Raw genomic sequence first — 21,799 nt, 5'->3', positions numbered from 1 at the left:
TGCTCTTTTCTTGTTTTTGATTGCTTCCAATGTCCTCATTTGTAAGTCACTTTGCATAAAAGCATCTGCTAAATGACTAAATGTAAATGTAATTATTGTCTGAGAAGTTGGTCTAATACACATGCTATAGTTCTACAGTATATGTTAATAAGAGGCTCTTTGTTTTAATTCTTTTAATACATTTTGTTTGTCAGACTGTATATTTTGTTGTTTACATTTTTGTTGAATTTCAGTGTTATTGTTTCTTAATTTTTTTCCCCCTCTAGTTTTCTTGGCCTAATAACTTCTGGCAAAGGGAACTAGCCTTTGGGTTAATTTGGGTACATTCACAATCACGAATGTTGATGTACACTGTTACTTTTTTGTGAAATAAATAAATAAATAGATATAAAATGTATAATTTAATATATCTATACATAATATGAACATAACAAACTTTATGTACTTTAAGTACACGTATTAAAACAAATACCTGCAGAGGGCGCCATGTTTCACAGCATGATTAAACAATGTCTAAATCTGTTTTTATTTTAATTGTAATATTTGGCCACATGCAGAAACTTTTATTTTAAAATCGCGATGTACAATACATGGCATATCATATAAATAAGGGCTAGATGGACATCTTTGACCATTGCGCCTCGCAGCTTTTTGTCGCGCTTCTCCATTCATCAGGTCTGCGACTCTGTAATCGGATACTATTATGCGCCTCTCATGTTTATATAATTGGCCAGTAATGTTAGTCTAGTTAAGAGTGAAAGCTGTGCTCCTCTCATACCATTGGTAGGCGAACTCCTGTACTCGAAAGTTATATTTTTTCTGCAGCCAAACGTTACAAGCCCTGCAAATGTGAGTAAAAATCAAGTTAATTTAAATTTCTCATCACAATAAATATAAAACGCTGCAACTACCTTGCCAGCCCTTACATTAACCAATACTATCGACTTTAAAAATGTAATGTGAGATTTATGTGATAGGTTGTCAACTCTACGCCAGGAATAACACAAATGGCACAAATGACTCATTTGCTTAAAGTTTTCTTTTTATTCCCAGTGCAGAAATGTACAAAATCACTTAAAGACATTCACACACTGGTCAGTTTTGAAACAATGGAACGAACATGAACTTTTTTGTGTTAACACTATATATATTATATGTACAGCGTGAGTAGATTCAATGAAACTGATTAGCTAGATATCTGACATGAAAGGTCTTATTACGATTCTCTATTTTAATGGCAGGTTATCTATAATTTGCATGCATGTACGTGTTTGAAATCTCATTAGGTTAAGGTAAACTTTCATTTAGCTAAACAAAATACAACAACCCAGGCATTTCCCCCACTCCCACAACCCCAATCCCCCAATCCAAATCAATCTTTTAAAAATAAAAAGGGTAAAGAAATAACTATTTCCATAAAAAGGAAATCCTTGTTTCCTTGTGAAACAGACATACTGAAGTATATCAACAATTGTAAAATCCAGAGGTCTGTCCCTGCGCATGAGAAGTTTTCCAAGAGTCCAGTTCTTGTTTCTGCTTCTCCAGCTCCTCCTTTTCTTTCTGAATCTCCTCTCTCTCCTTCTGCAGCTCCTCTTTTTCACTCTGGAGTTCATCCTTCTCCTTCTGGAGGTCTTCTTTTTCCTTCCGCAATCTTGCGTGCTCCTGCTCTTGTTCACATTTCTGGTTCTGAAGCACTCGGCGCTCAGCATCCATTTCACGGAACTGCTGCAGCAACTCCTTCTGCAGTTGTATGCTCCGCCCCTCTTCCTGCTGGACACGCCTCAACGCCTCCGTCAGCTCCCGCTCTCTTTCCAATATACGCACACCCTCAGACCACTTGGCACCTAAAGGACGAAAAAAATTAAAGTCTTAAATATTGGCACGGAAGCATAATCAAAGAACAACCAAAAGGAGCTTTGTGCTTGATAAATGATAACCCCTTTCCTTTCTCAAATCAAGCTGATTTCAGATTTTTGTCTGTGTGAGGTCAAAGAGACCCTAGTCTCGCATAGACAGTCCTTCAGACTGGAATCTATGGCAGCTTTCATTGGCCAAGCCCCACCCATAGGCGGTTTGATCAACATGTCAAACAACCAATTACGTTTTGTCTCATTCAGCGTCACGTTTTGAGGCGTGGGAATGTCACCACAATAACAGATCGATGAGTAAAACTCTCGGACGCATTTTAAAGATTCTATGCCACAAACTTTAAATATTTGACATGCTTTTGAATATCCAGCCTTTATTTGATCCTGATAAGCCCTCGTCATCACAGCTGTAAACACTATGGCTTTCTTCTTTCTTGAGGGGTTTGGCACCACAGCATTTTTATTTCCAGGCGAAACATTAAAACACTCGACATATACGTCTCACGGAAATCCTGTAGAATTCAACCAATCCAATGACTACTTCGACACTCTTGAGGTGTTTCCACTTTTGTGTCCAATATGCATTCGACGTTTAGCCAACGATTGTTAGCTCCCACCATTGATGATTGACACTGGTGTTTTACCTTAGAGCCGCCCTGAGTGAGCAGTAGACAGTCCGCCATTGTTTTGATCCCAGAGCGAAGTAGACAAGAATGTCTCCTAAGTGAACGAGGTGCTTTGTTGTTGGATGTTATAATGAATATTGCCGTCTTCATTTGCTCCCGACATCTGAGCTGCTGAAGACCTAGAGGATTACTTTTGTTTCTGAAGGGAATGTGCCCCTGATCTACCTAAATTTGTCTATTCACGCAAATCATTCTTGATCCAGCTTCACCCACCAACAGAAGTAGGGAGTATAAGTTTTTTTTTTTTTTTTATGAATCCTTTCCTAATAATTTGATAATAATGTTAGCAGGTTTCACGATGAATGCGCCTAAAGTTTACAGTCTCATGAGAATAGTGCGCTACCCCACGGAAGCGGGGCGGGCCAGCATTTAAAGGGACATGGAACACAATATGTCATTATGTACATCAGGTTTTTACAGGGTAAAAAGGGTGTTGTTTTACATTACCATGTTATAGACTGTTCAATAAGACCCTAAAGATTCATATCAACTTGTGGAAAATGGGAATCAGATGATCCCTTTAATGGTGCAGTTAACTCAGGACTTATCTAGTGTTCGGTTAGTTTGTTAGCTACAAAAAAATGGGCAGCTTATTTACTGTTAATTATACATACATGTTTGAATATACTTTGAATAAATGTACCTTATGTGCAATTGAGTTGCATAGAAACATTTGAGTGAGATTCATATTTTAAAATAAAAAGCAGTTGAATACAATGGGCTCTGTTGACAGTTTTAGCCTATAAAATGCTGATAATGTTCCAAATTATAGGGTCCCTTGTATACGGTAGTTTAGACCATTAGCAAGAAGAGATTTTTTCCCCCTTAAGAAAACCAAATTACTGGTAGTAATTGGTATTCATTCTGTACAGTTGGGTATTGGTGGAGAAATTTAGTACCAGTGCATCCCTAGTAATTAATATCATTGTGATATTAATATTTTGAATATTTTGAAGAAAACTATGAAGTTTTGGTATTTTTGTGTTATATATATATTTTTTTTAAATAAATATATGTATAATGTCTGTATAGTTTTCATACATTTTAATTAGCCTGCTTTAGTGCATCATGTTAAACCAAAAAAATCTAAATTTTTTCCTGGGCAATAACAACTGAAATAAGTTTTATACATATTTTAAGTTGATATTGTTTTGATACAATTAATATTTCTTTTTTTTTGTAAAGTTTAAGTTCTAATTAACTATAATAATATATATTTAAAATTATAAAAGCAGTGTCTTAACATCCTTTTCACACAAAACGTTAAACAAGAACATTGAGAAGAGGTAAAAGCAAACTATACCTGAAAATCTGTCTAGGCTGGTACTGCAAGGTGTACGAACATCGCGTTTTGGCGACACAATGTGTGATCTAGTTGGAGTCCCACTTGCTAATGTGGGAGAGGAGGCAAGGCGGCTTGGATCTTCAGATTTGCGTTTGTTAGGCCGCTTTTGTGGGTGATCCTCGAGCTGTGCGAACTCATTGGGATGCTTATGTTGTAGATGTCTGATAAGGTTACTTGTGCTACTCCGGTGCTGGATCTTCTCCATGCAGAGCAAGCACAGGGCTCGAGGCTCCTGGCCAAGCTTTCGATAGTGCACCCACACGGAGCTCCACTTGCGAGTATTAGCTGGGTTGTCATCCTCTTGTATCACTTTCCCATCCCCTTCATCAACAGGCCCCTCACCTTCCTCCACAGCCACCTCGGCTACAGTTGTCCCTTCCCCTGCCGCAGCTCGGAGGATCCCTTTGATGGCTCCATCCATTTCACCATCTTCACCCACGGACTCCACCTCTACCTGCTGCTCATCCATCAACACTGTAACTTGATAGAGAAAACAAGGAGGAAAATTTTAATGCACGGAATATTGGTTAACGGCACTTTAACTGAACCTGTGACACTCTCTTTAAAAGCTTGTTCCTTGTGTTTGTAGAATGCATAAGGACAGACTGAATTACAGACAGTAAACCAAATAAAATAACACTTGTAATAACCTGTATTTAATTTGTATTACTAAAAGACAATCAAATGGTAAAAAATTTTATTATCCCAAGCTAAAGTCAAACAGAAATATAAAAGAAATGAGTACATATGCAATAGATAATGCTAAATGTAAACCGCTTTGTTTAAAAATACAAACTGGTCTTTTGAGGTTCACAAAAATATATTCCGCGCTAAAGTTAGATGACGACAGAACAGAATGTTGCCAAGCAACGAAAGAATATGGAAGAATTGGATATGGAAGCGGAGCACAACTGACATGATCATCAGGTGCTGCACTTCATACCCGTTCCTATTCCTCTGTCTATTTCTATACGTTTTATAATTTAGGTTGATATTAAACTAGGCACATCAACAAATAATCTTAGCTTCAACACATCACCCACTAGTTTTAGAATTTTTGAAAAATCGCGCCCATCCGGGGATGTGACATACGGTGCATCACGTGACAATTTCGGATCAAATAAAGCTCGATACAATTCAGATTGTATAAAACCACAGCCATTATGTACAATTCACTAATCATAGATCGGTCGTATATAATACATGATTTGATGCTACATACAGAACGGGGTCGTTACGGTTGGAGGTCTTCTGTCCGGTTTATTTCGGACAGGAGGGGGCGGGAGGCTCCCTCAGTCAGAGCGCAGTATATTAGTGATCCAAATCAGCGACACGATTCAAAAGATTCATTCGTTTGACTGAACGAGTCGAACCGAATCAACTCAGGTCGGGGAAATTCGTTTGAGATCCTGTCAATACGCAGAATTAGCCTTTTGTAAACGGTCGACGCAGTAGACAATTGTTTCAAGAAAACAACATGGCGTCGTTGCGACATCCACCCAAAACCCTGGCCTAAACAAAACCCTTGTCCCTCTGAATAAAGACTCTGTAAAAACGAGCCCGTTCTTACGGAGGAGTCGATACTGAATCTCGCAATCACAACAAGCGCTGTTTTGAACGACAACGCGCCTTTTTATATTGCCTTTGGACTCGCATATGTTGAGTTTAAGCACGTGCATAGGCCAAAATGGAGGGAAACATCACCAATCAAAGATGTGCGGCGTCATTTCCAGACAGCTGTCTAATAGACGCATCGATGTAGTTAAACATCGTGACACTGTACATGAATGTGAACACTAACGTTACAATGCAGTAACTGAACGATTCATACCTTCCACGCAGCCGCTGTCGCTGCGTTTGGAGACCGCATCAGTCGCAGGCTTCCTTTTGTCGAGCGAGGAAAAATCAGAGGGGTGTTTCGTCCGTAAGTGGCGAAGCATGTTTGTTGTATGACCAAAATACAAAACCGTCTTCATACAGAGAAGACACAGCACTCTTCTGTCATCTTCAGCTTGGAAAAATGACCAGACTATACTTCGTTTTCGTGCCGCCATTTTCGAAGTAGTCGACTTTGAATACTGACTGTCTGCTCGCAGTAAGGGTAACCTTCTTTGCGTTCACTTCTCGCGCATGCGCGTTGGTTCTGATGCTCTGCTCACTACCAGTCACTGAGGAAAAATGTGAGGGAGACACAATACTATATCGTTTTGTTTTGTATATGTAGCATTATATATATATATATATATATATATATATATATATATATATATATTTTTTTTAGTAGGGTGTACCCTTTCGTCAACATTGTTAAATTGTAGGCTGTCTGTTTTGAGTTACTGTCTTAAGTCTAGCTAGTGTCTGTTAACTTTGTTGCCTATTTTAATTGTAATAGTAACAATTATGTTAATTTACTGTTTACTGAATTGTCTGTGACTGAACTAATACATGCTGTAATGTTTATAGTAAAAATAGAACTAGACGTCACACAAATACTAATTTCATAGGAAAGGTGTTTGGTTTGTGTAGAATGTAAAAAAAAATTGTTTTGAGGTTTATTGAATCTTTAGCACAAAACATTAAATTAAAGTGTACATAAGCTTCACATATCCCCAGAATCCTCCTAGTTTTGTGATTTTCTAAAATTTGCACACAAAAAAAAGATTATATATATATATATATATATGGACAGAAGGTATACTGGGATGTAAATCTTCAAACGAGGGTTACCATCTAGACACGAGCCTTTAGCGCCCCATTAGAATGCCAGCAAAAAGGACAAAACAAGGTAAATATGTTGTTATTCAGTAGGGATTTAAAAATATTAAATTAAATTTAAATATGTATTTTTAAACTCATAACAAATAATAAAAACACCATCCACGCATCAACCCATCATTAACAGTGCACAGACACAAATTCTGCAATAAAAAATGTAATTCAAGAAACTTGTGCAGCTTAGTTGAACCGTTAACATGTCCAATGCACTGGACATCAGGCAATAAGTCACAACAGGTATATTACAGTAAATGATATCTAGTGTCCTGCATAAGTTTATCAGTGCTCTTAAAACTCTCTCTCTCACACATATATACAGAAGAAGAAAAAAAACCTCAGCAGATCACAAGCTTATCTTCACTACTCAAATAAAATATAAAACTTAATAGGCTTACATTTAAACATCCCTTGACTCAAATTTAAACTCAAAAGATCACATAAAATAGGAAAAGCACAGAAATGTTTTTTTCACAGCTAAGCTTTGCACATCTTTTTTTGTTACAGTAAAAAAACCAACAAGACAACCCTGAAACCACAATTCCTATCCAGTGATGCATTTTCCAGTGTTTTGCACAAGTGACCCATCTTAAAACTTTCAGATAGTATGCGAAAACTTTGTCAAATGATCTATATGAGTGGTTTTTAACCATGTTCCTGGGGGCCCCCAAACACTGAATGTTTTCATGTCTCCTTAATTCAGACCATCAGCTTAGTACAGACTCCAAGACCTGAAATGAGTGTCAGACAAAGGAGAGATGCATGTTCCTCCAGGAACATGGTTGGTAACCACTCATCTATATGTTTAAAATTAAAGCATGGTTGTTTTGTTGTAAAAGAAAGTGAATGGTGTTAATAGGCTAGCATATATAGAATGTAACTGTGTGTTTTGTTAGTTTGACAGGGTTCTGTGGTTGTGGTTCGAGTCAACATCCTGAATCTTGACCTCCACTGACTCCCACTCTCCAGTGCGATTTGACCGTTTGATAGCATCTACAACCGTCTGTACATACAGCCCATCCTCGAAGGAGGCTGCCATGGAAACAGGATGCCGGACCCAAGAGCGCCTGTCCTCTTGTGTCTGAAACGAAAGTCTGAGTTGAGTCACCATGCTGTTCAGTCCCCTGACAGATGGCCCTACAGCTTCTCCCCCATCGCTCAAAAGACGCTCCTCTACTTGCATGCTGGCCCGTTGGCCGTAGAGCTCTGTTCCTCGAGCAACAAGTCGTCCTGATGACCCCACAAGCATGATCTCATGCACATCTGTGCCTGGTAGATTAAAGTTTAATGTCACGCTGCAAACCACTCCTCCATTCATCAGCAGCTGAAAGCAAGCGTAGTCATCTGCAGTCACAGAACGAATCCCTCCCGCTGGGCCACCTTGATGTACGAAAGTCCGGAGCATTCCATGCACACGCACAGCCCGACGTCCCGTGAGGTGGCTCAGGAGGTCAATGATGCAGGAGCCAACTGTGTGCAGGCCACCTCCCCCCATCAGCTCCTCCCATGCCCATCCATATGACTGGCTGAGCAGCGAGCCTCCATAAACACGTGCTTCACATACCTTTGAAAAGGAGAGAAAAAAAATATTTACTGAAGGAGTTCATATTTTGAGCAGTCTAAGTTATGTAATAAGGTAACATATGCCCTAATAAAGAGAAGTTAAGAGGGTTAGTATTTTAAGAATGGCTCACATTATTATTATTTATTCACTAAACTAAGTCCAACAAAAATATCTAAATAGTTGACCTTATATAAAATTTTAAAAGATTGTTTAATGTTTTGCAAGTAGTATTACCAAAGCTGTGTTTATTTGAAAACAGTAACCTTGTGAAATATTTTTACCATTTTAACTGTTATTAAATATCATTGTAATATATTTTAATAATTTAGCAAATCCTTTTAGCCAATACTGGATACAAGACGTTTTTATCTACTATTTTTTAAATATTGTATGTTAGTTAAATTTTCAGTGTTACATGATCCTTCAGAAATTATTCTAATGTGCTGATTTGGTGGTCTAGAAACATTTATTATTATTATCAGTGTTTGAAAGAGTTAGGTTTGTAGGATTATATTTAATCTTAACATTATAAATATCATTATATACACTACCAGGGACTTTTTTTTACACTCTTTTTACAAGTCTCATGCTTGCCAAGACTGCATTTATTTGATCAAAACCAGTAAAAACAGTAATACTGTAAAAGATTATTACAATTAAAAATAATCAGTTTTTTATTGCTTAGACGGGACATTTTTTGCAGTATTTTAGTCTTCAGTGTCACACGATCCCAAGATTTTTCTTTCAAATAAATTCTGTTAAAAATCACCATATAAGAACTATTTACAGCATCGTTGATGAATAAAAGTATTAATTTAATTCAAAAACCATCTTACTGACCCCAAGTTTTCAATTGAATGTATTCCTGTTGAATGTAACGTTTTTATTTTTAATTTTTTTGGTGAAATTCCAATACCTGCAAGTTCCCACAATAACCCTCTCCTAGCAGGCGCTTCATTTGGACAAATGCGGGCAAGAAGCGCAAGGAATTTCCCATGATACTCATAAGCTGTGGATAATATCTTGCCGCTGTCACCATCTTACAGGCATCTGTCAGTGTAGCTGCCTGCTCGCTGATCACATTTTTACCTATACCTACAGAGAATGAGAAAAGAGAAGAAAATGACAAATGACGATCAAACTGCAAATGTTGTTTGCCTGACAAGTTTCTGCTTGAAGCAAGTGCTTTATCAACATAATCTCAACTGTGCTGAGGGGTTCAGTGATCTAAGAATGCAACATTTGATCAGCAGGGGAAAAAAAGCCCACTGCGGCTTGTGCCAAGTTGTTAAGTAAACAGTAGCACAGTAAACACTCTAGTTGAGTCCAGGAAGGAACCCAACCTAATCCCCTGAGACGACATGGACAATCAAGATAAGAAGCAAAAGAAAATAAGTCTCACCTAGTGCTTTTACTGCAATTTGACGTGTGTGTGGAGGAGGTGTCAATATGCAGACAAGATGGACTTCTGGATGTAACAACACATCATCTGTCTTGTTGGTGGAAAAGGGGATGTCCAGCTCGCTGGCTAGTGACTCTGCTTCCTCTTGTGTACGGCCCCAAACAGCCTGAACAGGGAAGCCTTCCTTTTGGAGCAATGGCACTAAGACACGTACCGTCTGCCCGGTTCCAAATACACCCACGCCCGGCAACATTATTCTTACTTACAATCAACTCTGTCTCATTCCACACTGCTGTAATCTCTTTTGACGCAGATGCTTGCCTGTGAAAAGAGAAAGATACATCAAAGTTTACTGACACTGACATTTGCACATGTATGCAACATAATCTCTAGATACAGTGCATGTAGCTGCAAACATGTCGACACCAAGCTCCAAGTTAAAATTAACCTCAGGGCCACTTCAGGCTATCACGATCAATACACAATAGAGATAAAGCACTGTTATCAGTGGCTCGAGTGACAGCTGTCAGATTGTCAGATACAAGCAAGGGCGTTGCTGAAATACCAGCTGTTTTGCAATAATTTACATCCCAAAAGCTGTGCACCTGCCCAGCCAAGGCAAATGAGAAGCATGTTTGTATTTCCTCTGTGTACTAAACACAAGGTAGTTCCTAGTAGGGCTAGTCTTAATTTGCAAACTATTCTAGTAGTATTCAGGTAGTAAATCTATTTCTAGATCACGAACATTCCTAAATAATTGAAAAAGAAGAAATGAACTTAAGGAATTATGTTGTTTTTAATAAAGAAACGTAAACTATATCAATTTTGTGACCCATCCCAGAGGCGCACTAACATTAGCATCACTTCCTCGCGCTAACCCGCGGATGTAGGGCGGTTAGGGTAACGTTAACCCGGTTTAAACGTTTAGCTTTTAAATATATTTCATGTGTTTTATATAATTAAAAAAAAAAATTACACATGATCAAACTTGAAACTCTTTCATAGTTAGCATGCCTCGTAGCAGATACATAACGTTGTGGCTTAACGTAGCCGAGACCGGTGTATTTCAACCGCACAAATAACGTTACTCTCGTTTGCTCGTGTCAAATCGGTGGCTTCTGGCTCGGTTATTGGTTCATTTTTCAACGGCTCTGTTAGTTTCATATGGGCTGTTAACTTACCACAAAACAAAGCCGTGGGATGCGATGGCGCCGGGGCTGCTGTGGAGAATGATGATGGCCAGAGGATGGTGGACACCTCCCTCCCTTTCTGCTTGACTTTAGTCAGGGCTCTGCTCTCATGTCATCTCAACAGCACGAGGAAAAACAGGACAAACCCGTCACGCCTCCCACCCACTCGACTTACGGGGCATTCTTCGGCCGTCTTGAAATCACGGTACGGTTTTTGTGTAACTTAACAATACTGCTGTTGCTGTGCTTCCTTTCCATTGCTGTGTGGGATGATTTCTAAAGCGAGACGTCTGATTATGTGCGCATGCGCGAACCGTCGGTTTATCTGTCACGCCCATATCATTGAACAAACAGTTTAGCAGCACATTCCATGAATTCAGTCGTGGTAAAATAGGTCATCATATTCTTCAGAATTGTGACTCCCAGGGAAAAAACATTATTTCTACCATGTGTAGAAAATTACAAAAAACAGAATTTAAACCATATTTAGACTTCCTAACATTGTGGTAATATAATATGGCTAAAAAAAAAAAACCTGTGAAAATAAATAGAAAAATAAAATAGTTAATGTAGACATAAAGAACACAAAACAGTTGCCTGTAGCCATTTACTTGCATATTATGGAGGAGGAAAAAACATTATGGAAGTCAATGGCTTCCAGCAACTGTTTGGTTACCACCAACATTCTTTAAAATTAGTTATTTTGTGTTCGTTACCTTTATTTAGCCAGGAAGAGACTGACTGAGATTAAAAATCTACCGTATTTTTCAAGAGTGTCCTGTTCAACAGAAGAGAGAAACTTCTGTTGAGGGAGAGCAAATGATGACAGAATTTTTAGGTGAACTATTCCTTGAAAAGACTTCTTTATCATAGGCACATATTTACATAGTGTTCTGAGCTTATCATGAAGATAAGTGACCTAGATTGACCAGATGCTTTGGACTCTCAACAACAACAACAACGTTTATTTATAGAGCACATTTAAACACAACCTAGGTTGACCAAAGTGCTTTAACAAAGAATAAAACACAAATAAAATAAAAGTAAAAGGGAATCAAAAGACAAATAAGATCATCAGGGTACAGTAAAAATAAAATAAAACAAGAAACATACTAAGGAGTGTTATAAGCGAAGGTGAATATATCTTTAATAATATTTAAAAATACTAATAGAAGAGGCATGTCTAATAAACAGAGGAAGGCTATTCCTATTATGAGGAAAGGCCAAGCTCACAAGATCAAAGGTTCTAAAAGGGTATACAGAAGCAGCAAATCAGTAATGTATTGAGGAGCCAGGTGATTGAGGGCTTTGTAAACAAATAATAAGATTTTATAATCAATCCTATACTTAACAGGAAGCCATGTCGGAACGGAACTTTAAAATAGGATTAATATGATCATATTTTCACTTCCCTTCGAGCTGTGTAGCGACTGCATTCTGGACGAACTGAAGACGAGAAATTGAACACTGAGAAAAAACAAAATACAAAGAGTTACAATAATCAAGCTGAGATGTTATAAAGGCATGGATAGCTGTTTCAAGATTTTTTTCTAGATAGAAAGGCCTTAACTTTACTGAAAAGGCGAAGTTGGTAACATGACTTGAAATCTGTTTATCAAATATTAAACTGGATTTAAATAAAATGCCCAAGTTCCTAACACACTATTATATGGAATGAGGAAGCCAAGATCAAAACTAAAAGCAACATTCCCCTATATAGGACCAAACAAAATAATTTCTGATTTGTTTTCATTTAGGCATAATAAACTGCTTGAAAGCCATAGCTTAAGTTCGTTTAGGCAATCTATACACACAACCAAGGGGAATGTCAGTAGAAACACAATGCCATCTGAACAGTAAAACACCTATTTGACAAATAAGTCACAAGACTCCAGGCATGACAGAAGAATGTTGTGGTAGACAACATTCAAATGCAGCGATTAACTCTAAGAGGAAAAGAGCCATGGGTTTCCCTGAATCTGTTATGAGAAATGTGTCATTTAAAACTCTTAACAGGGCCGATTCAGTGCTATGTAGATCTTTAAAACCTGATTGAAAGACTTCAATAGTGCATGTGATTTATCGTGCTGCCCAACAGTACCAGTTTGTAAGCATTTATTAATTACTAATAACAGACTTGTGGCAAATGCATCCATAATTTAAGGAAAAACAGAACGGCTAGATCTTATGGACATGTTGTAAGCTTGATCCACAATTTCCCTTTGTGGCTTTGATCGTTTCCTTTCAATGACTCTCTCTCTCTCTCTCTCTTTCTATGCTGCAAGTAGGCTGCATAATAAATAGCTATTATTGGTCATGAAGGGCTATTAATAAATGAAATTCTATTATTCTTATTTGTAGCTATCTATTCTCAGTTGCTCATGCTGCTACTTGTGATGTAATGCCTGCAGCTTTCCTAAACAATGCATTCTTTTAACATTTTTGTTTGTTTTAATCAAATATTGCAGATTCTTGTTCAATAATCACTGTAATTGTCCAAACAGTAAACTAGACATTATAAAGATTAACACACTCTAACCAGTGATATAGATGTTAAAGGAAACAGTCTGTCATAATAACGCTTTTATTTACGTATTACGTATTGTGTATTTTTTAGTAAATGTTATACGTATTCCTATATTTGTTTTATATGCACATCTGCGCAGACGCGAGTCTGTCTACCAGCATTTGAAACCAAAACAGGAAGTCGTAAGTATTGTGGGACGTGTAGTTCCGCTTGTAGGCCGCTGGTCTGGATAACAGCACGCAAAGCAACCAAACAAAACAAAATTAAGAAAACTTCCAATAGACAGCAGTTATACTGGTGGATCTTTTTCACTATCATGCCCGGCTTCACGTGCTGCGTGCCCGGATGCTACAACAACTCGCACCGGGATCGCGATCTGCGGTTCTACACCTTTCCGAAGGACCCCACTCAGCGAGAGCTATGGCTGAAGAACATTTCGCGGGCCGGGGTGAGCGGCTGCTTCAACGCTTTCCAGCCCACCACCGGACACCGAGTTTGCAGCGTCCACTTTCCCGGCGGCAGGAAAACCTACACCATTCGCGTCCCTACGCTTTTCCCTCTGCGCGGGGTGAACGAGAGAAAGAGCAGGCGAGGAAGGAGCAGGAAGGTCTCCGAGGTCGTGCCCATCATCACAAACGTCGTTTCCACCGCCGACGAGTCAGCGCCAGTGGAGGAAAAGGGGGACTCCCAGAACATCACCGTGGTGCAGATAGGTCAGAATGGCCAGTACATCACCCCCGTGGACCTCACACCTTCGGGAGACGGCTCCTGCCTCGCTGCAGTGGTGCCGGGATCCAGCGGAAACCTGACCGGAGGCAGCGCGTCTTGCCCCGTGGCCGATCTCGTGCTGTGCGGGGTGGACCACTCGTACTCGCTCACCACCGGCACAACGTCCGCTGAACTTCTGCGGAAGCTGAACGAGCAGCGGGACATCATCGCGCTGATGGAGGTCAAAATGAAGGAGATGAAGAACACCATCCAAAAGCTGCGGGTCAGCGAGGCACGGCTGCAGGAGGAGCTCCGGGAGCGGGACCGTCTGATCTCCACCAACAGCATCATCAAGAGGAAACTCTGACGAACGACGCGGAGAAACGACGGACTAAAGACGCAAAGCACTGTCGGCGATCGACAATTAAGTATCATCGTAGTTCTCATTTAAGCTTCCTCCAGGACTCAGAAGTGCTAGATAGGCTGTGTTTGTGTGATAAAGCGCAGATGCATGAGTTCATCTTGTATGCTCGAGCTGTCCGGCGCAGCGCTGCACGGGGACTGAGATGAGTTCAGCATCCTTCTCATTTTATATTTAATGATGATACACGTTTGTGCTGTATGTGTGTTGAAAGCGGCAGACCCAGTATCTGCATACTGCCACACTTCATAACCATGAAGTGCAGACAGAGACTGCTTCAAAAGTGTGTAAACAACTGCTTATTATTTGGGTTCTTTCTTTGTTTTTAATATTTCAGTGCATCAGATTGGAGCTTCTGGTCCAGATGAACCGATTCTTTACATGCAGATTAATTCAGTTAGAAAAGATGATTGGTTTGAAGTAAACTGCTTATTAATTATAATTTATGGGACTGTTTTGGTGGTATTGCATTTAAACCGATTTAGTTCGGTATCTCTTTTGTAAGATTCTTTACCACACAAGTTCTGAGTATATTGTGCACTATAAAAGATGTTTCTTTTCTGTTTGAAGCCTTGTGGCATCACATTTATTCTAGGAAATGTCATTTTAATTGTCTTCAGTAAAACATCTTTAAAATTAACCCACCTTTCCAGTATTTATCAAAAAAAATAAATGATATTGCCCTTTAATTGTATGAAGAGCGAAAGTATTTACAAAAGTCTAAAATTCAAAACCGCTGAAGGACTAGTTGATTTCACAATGTTGGCTGGTAGAACATTTATTACATTTGTATACTGTTTTTATATATATATATATATATATATATATATATATATACATACATATGTTCAGACATAACACACCTCCATTCAACACAATTTCTATGCATAAAAGCCTCAAGTGGAAAGTGTTTTTGTTAATCTCTGTTAGAGTCGTAATCTTTTAATGTCCTCGCTGCGGAAATCTACCCTTAGAGCCAAGACTTGACGAACCTCTGCAGGGGTCAGACGCCAAGTCAAAGGCCCAGAGTTGGGTCCCCAATAATCCAGGATCTCAGACACCTAAAGGAAGAAAAACACCGGTCTTATACTCATGGACCAGTTTGAACACAGTTTTCAGTGATTAACATTTTAATTGGCAGTCAAAAAGCCACATACTCGTTCTAAATTGAGAATAGTTGCCATCTGTGTGAGTCGAGCAAATTTATCCCGGATGGTCCAGGAGGTGACCGAGGAGAAGTAGACAACCAAAGCGCGCAGCTCCTTATCAAACTGTAATCCACCAAGCTGCGAACCAGGATGGAGAGGACAGTTAGGATGTCTGTAATTTGAAGCAATTGTGTGTCTGTTTACTTGTGCAGGACAGGTTTACATCTCATCCTGCTGAAGGTGCATTTGAACACCGTCTTCTCCATCTCCATGGCTATGAGGCTGGTCATCAGGCTACTTAGAGTATCGTAAATGACAGGTGACAGGCCCACCTACAGAAAAGCATCTTTAGAATGGGTTTGTGTGAGCATGTGTCAAGTGGATTAAAATGAATATACCTTAAACTCATCCATGAGCTGCTCCAACTGGACAATGAGTTGCTGAACCCAAGGATCATTGGCTTCATACTCACTGAACTCTTCCTAAAAAAACAACAACACAACATCCTCAAAAAGATTCATAATATACAGAATATAACATCATAAATGTTCTTAGTATTTCTAGCACTGTCAACTCAAGTGCAAGTGTTTTATTTACACTTTATCAGTAGTAGTAATAGATATTGCAATGTTATCATATCCTACCTCTTCAATATTGTGTGAGACGGACAGGAAGCTGCTGATCCAGGGTTTTACTTGTGGCCTGATAGAGGTGTTATTAAGCTCCTGTAAACCCTCCTGTACATACATAAACCATTAATACAAACAATTTTACCTATCTACAAAACATGACATGCACAGACATTCAACTGTTTGGTGCAATTTTATACATTAACACACACACACACACAGAGAGAGTAAAATAAGTATTGAACCCATCACCATTTTCCTCAGTAAATATATCTATAAAGGTGCTGTTGACATGAAATTTTCACCAGATGTTGGTAACAACCCAAGTAATCCATTCATACAAAGAAAACAATACAAATAAGTTCAGAAATGAAGTTTTGTGTAATAAAATGTAATGACCCAGGGAAAAAGTATTGAACATGCTTACTGAAATTTATTTAATACTTTGTACAAAATCCTTGCTTTAAATGACATCTATAAGATGCCTCCTGTAAGGAGAAACTAGTTGCATACATTGCTCAGTTGTGATTTTGGCCCATTCTTCCACACAAACAGTCTTCTGTTAACTCTAATCTACAAAAAAAAAATGTGTTCAATACTTATTTTACTCACTGTATGTATGTGTGTGAGCGTAGAATTGAAATATTATTAAATTATGCTGCTCTTTTAAACCTAATTTTCATCAAACATTATCGATAAAAATGTTTTACAATTTTCAAAAATATTGAGCAGCATACCTTTTTTCAACCTAGTTTTCAACACTGATAATAGTAAGAAATGTTTCTTGAGCAACAAATCATAATTTTAGAATGATTTCTGAAGGATTATATGACAATGAAAATATCATAAAACAGCAATATATTAAATAATTTAAATCTTTATACATATAAAAATAGAAAGTAGTTTTTAAGTTTTACTGCATTTTTGATCAAATAAATGCAGCCCCAAACTTTTGAACAGTTTTTCACTGACCTGGAGGAGGTCCTTGAATTTGCCGGAGGTGTTGACCAAATCAGATACACAGCTGTCTATCTTAGCCTTTGCATGATCTGAGCCCGCCCCCTGACTGAACAACTTGACACAATCACTCTAAGATGGAAAGAAAGAAAACAATTCATCGTATCTCAAAAAGTTAGTTTTTTGGACTGCTTTTACGATATGTTAATGAGGCTTATAAAATTATATCTGCATTAACTACATGGAAAAGATTTTAAAATTCCTCTTTTTTTGTGTTCCATGGAAAATAGTCCTATATTTTGAGATATAGGATAGTTGCATTTGGTGGTTGACTTGAAAAACAAAATCAAAGTCAGATCACACAGACCTCTAGATTCTTTTTCAGGGTGCTGATATTCTCACTGCAAACCTCCACATTATTGAGAGCCACCTTAGAAACAAACATGACAGATGACACACAGGAGTGTGCTTTAGTGACAACTAGGTACACGAAAACAAGTGAAAACATGACATCATAAATTCAAACTGTGTGTTTAAGTTCGTGTCAGAGAGAAAGTCTTGGTGCTGACCAAGTAGGCGCTCTTTGCCTGCTCCTGGCTCTCAATCCCAAGCGTTTGTGTCAGATTTGTTATCTTGCCATGCTGTAGGCTGCTCTGCGTCAGACTGACGGCACTGCTGACCCCACGCTGCAGGTCCTGCAGAGCACTGACTGGATATCCAGCTCAGAGCTTACATACTAACGCCTCTCTGCACACAAAGAAAGAGATCCAAAGGGTATAGCGAATGATTAGATATTTAACAACAACGGTTTCACTAAATTCTCTGAATCTTCAACCACCACTACAATAACTCTTCAAACCAACACCAGAAACAAAATACACGGAGGCTAATTAAATTCATGACATGCACTCGCAGCAGAATTTTGTTTCATAGAGTAGTTTCATATCCCATAAAAAGCTGGGTGTTACCTTGTATAATAGTTTCATCTGCCATTGCATCTGCAACCTCAAAGTCAGCCACTATACGCCGCCTCAAGAATCGAAAGTAAAGCTCGGCTCTCGAGTTCATTAAGGTAACCTCACATAACACGGGATCCGGGTCTCTAGATTAAACATATGACAACAAATAAAACACCACGTAAGTGCTGTCAAACAATTAATCGCATTCAAAATAAAAATTGGAATGTGATTACATTATATATGTGTGCACTGTGTATATTTATTATGTATATATAAATACACACACATACAGCATATATTTTGAAAACATTTACATGGATATATTTATATTCATATAATTTATATTATACATAAATATTTTATATATAAACCTAACATATTTTTCTTAAATACATACATTCATGCATGAGTATTTATATATACCTAATAAATATACTGTACACAGTATATACACACACATATTATGTAAACGAAAACTTTTATTTTGGATGCGATTAATTGTTTGACAGCACTACCCATGTATTCACAGGATACACAGATAAACAATTCTAACACAAACCGCACCTGGGTTCAATCTTTTCTGTAGCCATGCCCCTCATCATGCTGCTCTGGATAACCTGAAACTATAGTGAAACAAGTGCATAATGACATCAAAGTACACTTTATTCACGTTGCAGACATTAAGTATAGTACATAAACACACTAATGCAACATACAGTATAGACACTACACACACCTTATTGTTATAATCTCTCTGTTGGATTAATTTGTCCACTATTTTCTGAGCCTGTTTATCACACTCTTTTTGAAGGTGTGCCAGGAGTGTGTGCAGTCGGCCTGGTCCATAGTATGTTTCCACTATGGGCTGATGGGTTTCAACAATGCGTGCAATACCTAACAGTTACAGACAAAGGCTGGTTGATCTCGATTTGTTTAAACATAATAAATATTGGCAAGTTAAACAGTCATGCTCTTACCTTCAAGAAGCAGTGTGAGTGTGTCAGCAAAAATGACCGGTGCCCTGCGCTCGCCAAGATCAGAGCCAAAAGCCAGGAGTAAGTTCTCCTTTGCCTTACTGGCCAACTGAAAGAAAAGTAAGCAAAAGACACAACTTTAAAATTTTAGAACCCAAGTAACTAAACCAAAGCTTTTTCAACTGATTTCACCAGTCAAATAAATATTTGCATTTCAAATAAAAATAAAAATACATGGTTATTGAAATATAAACTCTTAACTGTTAAGCAAAAATATCCATATCATTTATTCAATTTCTAAAACCAAGCACCCTTGTCATACGCATAAATATTTGAAAATTATAAATATTTCTATTCAATAGCTTCAGTGATAATACTTGTTGCTAGAAAACCACAAAAGGACTCACCCTCTCCACCCTGCTTGCTTAGCTCAATCACTGACTGGTCAAGAGAAAGATAGCGATAAATGTGGGCCGCAGCCTGCTCATAGTCCTGGTTACGCAGGGCTGTCTGAACACCATCTGTGCAGAACTTCAGATCTAGAATATCATCTGCCCTCTGAATTGCTTGGTACAGTCTTTTCTGAAACAGACCCAGGTGCAAAGCTTGAGTGGAAGCTGTCAAACTGTCATTCTGACAGAGTGTACGTATCGTACCAATGTGTAGGTTGGGCACCTTAGTGAGGTCCAGCTGTCTGACTTTGCTGCTCACGTTCTCTGCCAGACTGCATGTGAAGCTGATCATGCCAGACAGCTGCACTGCATCTCCCTCGATCAGCTGCAAGTTGGGTCTGAGGAACACACAAAAACACAATTTATTAGCCCACTTCATTTTATTTTTCTCAGTTTAAAGGTATATGTTAAGTGTCAAACACATACACACTCACCCCATCCTCTTCAAGGTGAGCATCTTTGTTTCTATGTTATTCTGCTGTCCCATAAGAGCGCTCAACTCCATCTGCACTTCCGCCTGTCAGGTGTCAGGGTGCATCTGGAAACAGTTTATGCCAATGCATAATCAACATGCACACAATCTCTTAGTTCAGGCACAAGCTAGTGTGTATATATGTGTGTGTGTGTGTGTGTGTGTATATATATATATATATATATATATATATATATAAAATCAACAAATTAACACAGCTGACAAGCGTTTATCTAGCCTTACTAGTAGTCCAGCTCACAGAGACACTGTGTCTCCACTAATAAATCTTCACCTCTTCGGCACATACACTCGCTCCAGATCGTCCAGCTTTGTCAGACCCTCTATAGTGTCGGACTGCACGGCGGAGAGCCCCGCTGGACCACCGCGACGACGCGCCGGTGAACCGTGAACTGACTTCATCCATGACAGCCCACAGCCATACAAACTGCGTCACTTCCGCTGACTCTTGCGCTGTTTCTTACTCCCACCTAATGGTAGTTTTTTTTTCTGTTGGTGAAAAGATTAATGCCTTTCAAACAGTTAACATAATTCATAATTCATGTTACATTTGTTATTTCATGATTTTAATTATGGGAATCTTTAGGTCTACAGTTGGCTATAATACAAATTTGGTATGCAGTGTTGTTATATAGGTTAATAGGACAACAGAATAAAAAAAATCACTATAGCTTTTCTTTACCTTTGTACAGTGATGAAATTAGATTAATATCATGGTACTTGGCTGTCTGTTGCAATGTACCCAATTACTATTATTGTATTACAGTGGTGGCTAAAATGATTAGAACACTAGAATTTTTCACCAGTAAAAATGGTGCTAAGTCAAGTTATTTCTATATTTTGCTGTAGTGTCAGTAGGAAATATCAGTTTACATTTCCAAAAATTCATTTTGCCATTAACTGCATTAATTGTAATAATCCGGTGAGATTTTTGTCTGACAACAGCCAGTGCAGCACACAGAGATTTGATCTCATCATCATCAGTGTATCTGGAATGACATGAAGAAACAGAACAAACTGAGACAGATTCAATCCAGGAGAACTGTGGAAATGTCTCCAAGATGCTTCAAGAAACCTACCTGCAAAGCTACAGTACTGTTAAAAGTTTTAGGCACTCAAAATTAGGACGCTGTCAAAAAATAATGTCATAAATCAGTTTTCTTTATCAATTAACCTCTATTAACTAAATGAAATAACATTTTGGTGTGACCATCCTTTGTGTTTAAAGCAGCTTTTGTCTTCGGTGCACTTGCGCATAATTTCTCAGGTAGCTTTGCAGATAGGTCTCTTGAAGCATCTTGGAGACATTGCCACAGTTCTTCTGGATTAAGTCTGTCTCAGTTCGTTATCTTTTTTCGTGTCACTCCAGACAGACTGATAATAATGAGATCTCTGTGTGCAGCACAGACCTTGTGCAAACAAAACTTTCACTAGATTACAACAATTAATGGTAAAATGAATGTTTGGAAATGTCAACTGATAATAGTGAAAATAATTACAGATTCAGTGTCAGGGAAAATGAGAGAGGATTTGATAGTAATGGCTTTATATAAGAGAGAGTAATCCTTTATTCTCCTCTCCCTTTAGATTTACGCAATGACATAATCCAAGCCTGTCAATCAGACAGAGGCTTGTCCAATGTGTGTGTGTATTAGAAAGTAGCATGCTGGAATTAAAATGACAGTCTTACTGGGATTTTTCCATCTG

At 38.4% G+C, this 21,799-nt stretch overlaps 3 protein-coding genes and 1 pseudogene across 4 annotated transcripts; 1 reads left to right on the top strand and 3 right to left on the bottom strand.

The window, feature by feature from the left end:
* Positions 1-1,021: 1,021 nt before the first annotated feature.
* LOC113049489 (golgin subfamily A member 6C-like) lies at positions 1,022-6,041 on the bottom strand. 2 transcript variants are annotated; one of them, XM_026211880.1, is made up of 3 exons: positions 5,731-6,041; positions 4,242-4,379; positions 1,022-1,844 (listed from the first exon to the last, which is right to left on the bottom strand). In XM_026211880.1, the coding sequence occupies exons 1-3, from the start codon at positions 5,951-5,953 to the stop codon at positions 1,465-1,467; spliced, it is 741 nt and encodes a 246-aa protein (XP_026067665.1). In that variant the 5' UTR covers positions 5,954-6,041; the 3' UTR covers positions 1,022-1,464. The 2 variants fall into 2 exon arrangements, with proteins under 2 accessions (XP_026067665.1, XP_026067663.1); XM_026211878.1 differs by having other exon boundaries at positions 3,858-4,379; positions 5,731-6,037.
* Positions 6,042-6,815: 774 nt separating this feature from the next.
* LOC113049487 (glucose-fructose oxidoreductase domain-containing protein 2-like) lies at positions 6,816-11,300 on the bottom strand. The gene is made up of 4 exons (XM_026211876.1): positions 10,819-11,300; positions 9,638-9,958; positions 9,152-9,330; positions 6,816-8,235 (listed from the first exon to the last, which is right to left on the bottom strand). Exons 2-4 carry the CDS (start codon positions 9,888-9,890, stop codon positions 7,564-7,566), a joined length of 1,104 nt encoding a protein of 367 aa, XP_026067661.1. The 5' UTR covers positions 9,891-9,958; positions 10,819-11,300; the 3' UTR covers positions 6,816-7,563.
* A 584-nt stretch (positions 11,301-11,884) lies between these two features.
* On the top strand, positions 11,885-15,123 carry LOC113049488 (THAP domain-containing protein 11-like). Its single transcript, XM_026211877.1, has one exon. The coding sequence runs from the start codon at positions 13,671-13,673 to the stop codon at positions 14,427-14,429; it is 759 nt and encodes a 252-aa protein (XP_026067662.1). The 5' UTR covers positions 11,885-13,670; the 3' UTR covers positions 14,430-15,123.
* A 183-nt stretch (positions 15,124-15,306) lies between these two features.
* On the bottom strand, positions 15,307-20,498 carry LOC113049966 (conserved oligomeric Golgi complex subunit 4-like; annotated as a pseudogene).
* Between the last annotated feature and the right edge of the window lie 1,301 nt (positions 20,499-21,799).

Source organism: Carassius auratus, chromosome 30 (assembly GCF_003368295.1).
Source record: "Carassius auratus strain Wakin chromosome 30, ASM336829v1, whole genome shotgun sequence".
Classification (NCBI taxonomy): domain Eukaryota; kingdom Metazoa; phylum Chordata; class Actinopteri; order Cypriniformes; family Cyprinidae; genus Carassius; species Carassius auratus.
The sequence above is the reverse complement of the archived record's forward strand: the minus strand, read 5'-3'. Positions and strand labels throughout refer to the sequence as shown.

Bases quoted from the DNA above. Each gene is read 5' to 3' on its own strand.
- LOC113049489 (XM_026211878.1), bottom strand. From the start codon at position 5,953: ATGGCGGCACGAAAACGAAGTATAGTCTGGTCATTTTTCCAAGCTGAA. The intron at 4,380-5,730 runs GTATGAATCGTT...TTCTCTATCAAG, and splicing joins CGACAGCGGCTGCGTGGAAG to TTACAGTGTTGATGGATGAG. The intron at 1,845-3,857 runs GTATAGTTTGCT...TTCGTCCTTTAG, and splicing joins CAGCCTAGACAGATTTTCAG to GTGCCAAGTGGTCTGAGGGT.
- LOC113049487 (XM_026211876.1), bottom strand. From the start codon at position 9,890: ATGTTGCCGGGCGTGGGTGTATTTGGAACCGGGCAGACGGTACGTGTC. The intron at 9,331-9,637 runs GTGAGACTTATT...CATTCTCTGTAG, and splicing joins AATTGCAGTAAAAGCACTAG to GTATAGGTAAAAATGTGATC. The intron at 8,236-9,151 runs GTATTGGAATTT...TCCTTTTCAAAG, and splicing joins GTTATTGTGGGAACTTGCAG to GTATGTGAAGCACGTGTTTA.
- LOC113049488 (XM_026211877.1), top strand. From the start codon at position 13,671: ATGCCCGGCTTCACGTGCTGCGTGCCCGGATGCTACAACAACTCGCAC.